Source organism: Topomyia yanbarensis, chromosome 2, assembly GCF_030247195.1.
Source record: "Topomyia yanbarensis strain Yona2022 chromosome 2, ASM3024719v1, whole genome shotgun sequence".
NCBI classification, from domain to species: Eukaryota; Metazoa; Arthropoda; class Insecta; order Diptera; family Culicidae; genus Topomyia; species Topomyia yanbarensis.
The window spans coordinates 162,005,784-162,013,090 of NC_080671.1; the positions used below are offsets into that span (position 1 = coordinate 162,005,784).

At 39.6% G+C, this 7,307-nt stretch overlaps 1 protein-coding gene across 1 annotated transcript in view; it reads left to right on the forward strand.

Annotated features, from left to right (window-relative positions):
- LOC131681939 (protein pinocchio) overlaps window positions 1-6,223 on the forward strand; it is a 172,908-nt gene extending 166,685 nt beyond the window's left edge. The window contains exons 4-5 of the mRNA XM_058963041.1: window positions 5,184-5,475; window positions 5,591-6,223. Coding sequence (XP_058819024.1) covers window positions 5,184-5,475; window positions 5,591-5,821 — 523 coding nt within the window. The 3' untranslated portion in view covers window positions 5,822-6,223. The remainder of the gene's footprint in view (window positions 1-5,183; window positions 5,476-5,590) is intronic.
- Window positions 6,224-7,307: the final 1,084 nt, after the last annotated feature.

A 7,307-nucleotide genomic window follows, 5' to 3' on the forward strand; every position in this document is an offset into this window, starting at 1 on the left:
AGTACACAAGCCACACCCCCTCTTCTTTTCATTTTCTGACTACGTCTATGTTATTCAGCAATTCATTCAGAATATTTCATTCAAAGGTACCAAGTCTCTGCGATGACTATATTCTCATTTATTTAAGTTTAAAGTATCGGTGTCTTGGTGCACTGACAGTAGGGCGTTGCAAAAAAAATTTTTTTTGAATTCTCAAAGGCCCCCCTCTCATATTGTGACAAATGTCAAAGTAAGCTCAGATGCCAAATTTCACATCATTGGGACAATTTTAGACCCCCGCCCACTTCGCTTGAATTTTTTTGAAATTAGTAGTATGGGAAAATATGGAGGAAAAATACATTAAATGCTATAACTTTTGAAGTAGCAATCAGAAAATTACAATTCATACCTCTTTTGAAAGGAAATAATCTAATAATAATTAGTATTTGAATGGAGATATTTTTGTTTCTAGAAAAATACGGGAAAGTGGGGTACTGGGTCATTTTGGCCCCAAAATCCCATATTTTTAATGATTTTTCTGATCCGTGACGCAAATCATACATATTTCGTAGTTTTTCTAATGTGAAAAAATCTCAGAAATCAAACGGAACCCTTTTGACCTTAGTCCGAATACGAGAAATTGGAGTCATAGGGCTTTTTGTCATTCATATTAAATTTTATCATTTTCTCATACATATATCTCTATTATTCTTCAATCAATTTTCATAAAATGTAACTTGTTGAACGTGCAAAATTCTGAGGAATAAAACAAAAATAAAAACGTTTGAGTTAAAATTCATAAATATCAAACTTTTTAATATTATCTCTGCAAATCACATTTTTTCATTATTTGTCCTAATACCTCAACCTCCCCTATTCTTCCAGGAATGAAACTTTTTTCATGTGATTCCTAAGCATACTTTACACTAAAAGTAGTAAATCAAGAATTTTGTTGCTAAATGGAGTTAATATGTGCGATTTTATGATAAAAATGTGAAATCGACACTATATGTCAGATAATTTGATGTTCCTGAATTTTACCGGTAACGAATCTATTTTTGTTATAATTCTAAGGATTTTCCACGCTCCCTTGTTGAGCGTAGCGTATAGTTTATGAAAATTTAGTGAATAATAATAGAGATAAATGCACGTGAAAATGATGAAGTTTAATATGAGTGACAAAAGGCCATTTAACCCCAACTTATCGTATTTGGACAAAGGTCAAAAAGGCTCAGATCGATTTTTGAGACTTTTTGACATTAGAAAAACTACAAAATATGTATAATTTGCATCACGGAGCAGAAAAATCATTAAAAATATGGGATTTTGGGGCCAAAATGACCCAGTACCCCACTTTCCCGTATTTTTCTAGAAACAAAAATATCTCCATCCAAATATTAATTATTATTAGATTATTTCCTTTCAAAAGACGTATAAATTGTAATTTTCTGATAGCTGCTTCAAAAGTTATAGCATTTAATGTATTTTTTCTCCATATTTTCCCATACTACCAATTTCAAAAAATTTCAAGCGAGGTGGGCGGGGGTCTAAAATTGTCCACATGATGTGAAATTTGGCATCTGAGCTTACTTTGACATTTGTCACAATATGAGAGGGGGGGCCCTTGAGAATTCAAAAAAAAAATTTTTGCAACGCCCTAACTGACAGTGTTGGAAGAAATAATGAATTTCTGCATTTGGATTGAACCATAAGTTTTAAAATCGTTTTTTGAGAACTCGTAGCTAGTTACCGTCTCCGATAAAGTTGTTGCGGAAGGTTTGAACAATAGTTTTATAAACCTGGTTTTTCATATTGAATGAAATAGCGATCTTTATTAACGTAATTGCAAAATAATTGATTTCACCATATAAAATCCCATTCAAACTTTGAACGCAATGCACAAACCCGGGAAGCAATCGACCGCTCCCAAAAATGTCATATTCGAGCCACTCTACTGTACACCCAGATGCTGACAAATTCTCTTTGTCTCATTATATTTGGCAAGCGATCTGCTCACGTGGCAAACGGAGTGCGCCGTTCGTGACTGCCAGGGCTGTAAACGGGGAGATCTACCTCAAGGAGTGTCTACAGAAGCGTCTGCTTCCTCTGTCTATGCAACACGACGGCCCTACGATCTTCTGGCCGGATCTAGCTTCGCCCCACTATTCAAATGTTGTCCTGGAGTGTTAGAAAACTAGCGCGCCACTTTCATACTCAAGGACATTAACTCTTCCAACGCACTGAAACTAAGGCCCCATCTAAAAATACTAGGTAGTTATGAAACAGGCACTACGGAAGCATCCCAAGGGGGTCAAATCTGAGAAAGATATGAAGAAACAGTGGGTTTCCGTATAGAAGAAGCTGAAGCCAAATGTTGTGACGGTGCCGGTGGTTGAGTGGTAAGCGTGACCGCCAGTTGGTCTGGGTTTAATCCCAGCCATGGTCATTGAGATTTTTCTAGGGGAAAAAATCTGTGGTCATTCCTTCCCTTTCCATTCGCGATCTACGTTCGGGCCTGGTCGGCGCCGGTATTGATCAATAAACACTTTAGGATTACCAGGAATTGCACATTGAAAGATGTTTCGGCAATCCCAAGCATAATTATCTACTGATTCCCTGTGAAACTTCAGCTAGTCCAGACCGATAACGGAATTATTACGATTGGCGCAATCAGATCAAATATACAGCAAAGCTTGTACAGTCAGCTAGTTGCAACAGCTAGAAATGGGAAACTCGTACAACATTAAACCGGGAATCGGTATCTGCTGAAAAACCGATCTTTCTGTCGGAGTAGGGTAGATTCATGACCGGGAAGCAAGTAGATCACGACTATTGCGGTGAGCCAAGTGGTTCACGAAAACGGGTATCGATATCGGGAGGATTCCGCCGCGGGGGTATTCTGTCAGAATAAGGTAGGTTTACCGCCAGGCCCTATCCGAGTAATACGCGGCAGAGCGGATAGCTGAATTGCTCTAAGATGCAGAGGAGCGCAAGAGCCCAAGCTAGGAAAACATACATGAATGGATGAGGTGAAACTAGCCGGTAGCTAAATGGGTCAAAAGATGAGAAACTTAATGACTCATGCGAGGCTCCGAGTAATTTGCTGTAAATTTGAGAGTATGTCATACGCCTTAGATATAAGTGGATTCTATTTCTAGCCACTCATCTTTGTTGCGAAGTTTAATTTTTTAGAAATTTTGGAGTAGTGTACTATTGAAATTCAAAATCACTATTTTTGTGTTTTTGAATCATTAGTGGGGAAATGATGAAATTTAATCCATAAATTATAGAGCTATAAATATTCAGGTAGTGATGCAAAATTTTAGACCGACATTTAGCCCCAGATAGGGCAATTATACAATTTTAATGTTGATTCTCCCCAAGCAGCAAATTGAGGTTAGCCCCCGAATTTATGCAAATAACCTAATTTAAGTAAAGCCATATTTTCGTGTTTGGGATACTCTTCTTCCGTACCTAACAGCTGTCTAAGCAGCTAGCTTAGCTATGCTACATACGAGGAGAATTCAAAGTATTATAATATAATTTTGCTTAATTTTTATGTGCAAGAGTAACAAATTTGCCCCGGGGAAAAGGCTGCTTTCAGCTGTAGCCCACGAATCGATACCCACTCAAAAGTACTGTATTGTGAAAAAGTTAGCAACATATTAGCAAGATTAGTCAGCAACGGTGCTCTCGTTCCCCTTTCCATCAGAGATTTCACTAAAGCGCCCGCGCAAGTAGAGAACCGATGAATCACCCCCGCAAAGGTCCGAACCCACGCTCTACCGGTTTGAATGCTAAAGCGTGTACAGAAGCATTCAATGAACAGCATTTTTATTGTTGCTACAAGTTTACATTTTACTCATTGCCGTTGTTTGTATAAACGACCGTAGACCCGATCATCAGACGGAAACCGAAGCGGAAGGGTGAGAAATTCTTCGGATAGCTTCACTTTCAAACGAACGGACACGTCCGACCATAACGGTAGATGCGCAGGTCTTGATCCGATTTTTCAACCTGTTAAATATATGTATACGTTGAATACCGCCCAGACAGGGTCGAACCTTCAGTCATATTTCATTTTTGACGTTAATCTAGTTTAACTGACAAACAAACCAAGCGGTCGAGAACAAATCGAGTCAAGTGCGAAACGGAATTTAGTGAACATTCATCACCATGACCATTTTCTTACGAGAAGTCATTTCCGGTCGCAAGTGGTTGCTAATTGCAAGTGTCAGTTTAGGGATAATCACACTTCTAACTCACCGGTCTGTAGGTGAGAACTGAGATTCACAATTGCGCAAACAAGGGCGTCTCAACTCAACGCTTCGACAAATCATCAGAATCAACTTCGCGGCAAGATGTGTGTCTGTGTTATGCAGGCACTATAGTTTTACAACTATTACCACCGACCACAAAACATTTTAAGCGTGAAGCCAGCAATATCAATTTATCGGAAATACGATTTTAATTGTTTTTTTTTTCATCTCTTTCCGCACCCTGTACAGAGATTACATAAAAAACTAATCATCAATTTACTGTCGGCAATTGAGTTCAGTTAACGCCTTACAAAATCATCCATTACCGCAGTGAGCACCACTCACACCTCTAGAGCAGTTGAACTTGACCTTGTCGAATCATAACTACAACAACGGACACTATGAAGCATATAGTACCTACCGATGTTTATCATCCATAACAGCGACGTCAAATAGATACATTATCGTGCTATTGCCAGTACTGTTGTGATGTATTCGACCGAAAGAATCCCCACTCTCCTTAGGGTGGTTCCTTCATAGTAAGCCGACTTTACGTTTCTACGCCGCTTCGATCCACCCGAAGACGTTCGCCCATTCAATTGAAACACGCGTCAATGGAAACCTATTCTCACAGCATGAACAGGTCATCCGTCGTTTATAGATTTTTTACGTACACACTAACCAAACAGATCTCACTTGTAAACGCAGACGGCGCGTGATAAAAATAACGAATCGTCGCAGATTGGGATTTTTTCTCACCGTTTCGTTGAAACAGCCATCGTTTTACTGCTATAAAAATACCTGTTCATTGAAACGCTATTTTTGAATAGCACCATTCTTATCTCCGTCGGGTTTCCCCTTCGAACAACCAACCGGATTGTGCCGGAAATTATTGCAACAAAAAGTACTATAACTTATGTTTCTCTCCCTCTCATTTACTTCCAGCCGTACCAGCCTTAGCCTGTCCTCTTCATTGTCGGATTTGGTCGGTAGTCCGTCGCTCACGGTAGTCAGCTCCGCTGCAATGGCTGCTGCCGCCCTGGAAGTAAGCTCGGAAGCGGTACTCACCATCGAGGAATTACGTGCTCAGTTAGGATCTTGTTTTACCTGTGGCGTTTCCTGGACTGGCGATCAGGTATCCCTGGACTGTTCCGAGTGTGGTGGCTACAGTATGGAACGACCCTGCATGCTCTGTGATGGTGTTTGCGGACAGGCGTGGAAGCGCGATTTCACCATGGTAAGTATTCTGCAAGCTTCGGGGTTGCGTCTTTGCTAAACCCGCAAGCAAGCTTTCTAGCGCTATCTCAAGACGCACCTTAACATAATTTTACCTTGTTTCCTCTTTTTCGCAGAGTCACGCCTGTAGCAAGGCCCGCTGGCAAGGCGTATGCGCAAAATTCGCTGCTCCGATTATCCCGCTGCAGTCGGCCCCGCTTAGTAGCTGTGCCAGTTTCAGCAGCCATCATCAGCTAATGCAAACAGCCCAGTCGGTATCCACCTGTCACGGTACCGCGAACCAGCAGTTTCTGCAGCAGGAGCTGTGTGCCCGCTTGGAAAAACTGTCGGCCAAAGCACATAACTAAGATGCTGAAGTAGGACTGCGTCTTTTTTCCCAGCAAGTTCGCTGGTCAGGCTGGTGTGTCTGCTTACGTTTAGGCTAGCTAAGTTAATCGTCAAGTTCGCCAGATTTCCAAATAGTTACATGTACGACAGGGACTACGATTACGTTCAGACCTGCCTTCCAAATTTCTTATGGTTAGCTCAATAAATAAATAACAAAATTCGTTATAAGTTCCTATTCGTTGATAAACGTATCAACATTTATTAGGTCAACACACGAACAAGACAAAAAACGAAGAAACCGTTCTTAACATATTGCATTTGTAGACTGTAATTGAGCTCAACGTGGAAGTGGAAGTTGGTATGTAAAGATCATTACATTACAAACACGGTTAAGACACTTTGTTGTCCAGATCTGAGGAAAATGTTTAGATTTCTTACGACATGCGAATATTATAGCGCATATACATATTTATACAACTCGCGTGAAACGGATATACATATATATTTTTTTCGATCTAATCAGGAAACAAAAAAAAAGAAATTGTGTGCTATAATGATGCGATACCGTGGAAGCTTATAATTAATTGTGTATGTTTTTCTGTGAAAAGCATTTACTTTAACTGTTAGCCGTTAGAAGAAATTAGAATAAAACAGATTTTGGAAGTAGTCTTTAAGTTTTTTTGTATTGTGTTATAATCAATGTGGTATGTAGTCTTCTTTTCCTAATTTTATGTGAATATGTATATTTTTCTATATTTAATAAAACTTATAAGAACCTGAATACTTCTTGAATTTCATTTACCGATAAATACTTGATCACCTTATATAAGGCCGTAACCTACTAGAATACCTGCCGTCAAACGATGTCAATGTATGTAACAAGGGTGTTGTACCTACATTTATGACCGCAGTTAGGAGCGAAGTACTAGACCTCACGTTATGCAGCGCTCAAATAACGGAAAAGATAAAGAGTGTGCACGTTTCCGACGAGTCTAGTCTGTCGGATCACAGACACATAATGTTCGCCATAGAAGCCAATAAACTCACAGTGCAAAAACACATGGAAATAAGGAAAACAAATACGTGTGTATTTCGCTCACACCTGGAAGAGTCGAAAAGAACGGGGAGTAAGATCCAATCTCCGGCAGATCTGGATAATGCGGCAAACGACCTACAAAAGAGGATCATAACAGCCTATAATGACAGTTGCCCCCTTGTAACGAGGTCTTTATGTCGTGATGTTCTTTGGTGGAACGAAAATCTAACAACCAGTGTTTCAAAAATCACTCCAATCAGCATTGAAAAAACCATAGTTTGACAAATCATTAAAATCCATGATTTCATCACTCATGGTTTTTTGGCTCCTGAGGAGTGAAAACCGCGAAGGAGTGAAAACAGGTTACTAGATTATAATTGCAGCATACAGTTTAAAAGTCCGGGTTCAATTTAGATTTTCAATTTTCATTTTATCAAGCCCAAAAGCAAAACAGATCCTTGGTATAGTTC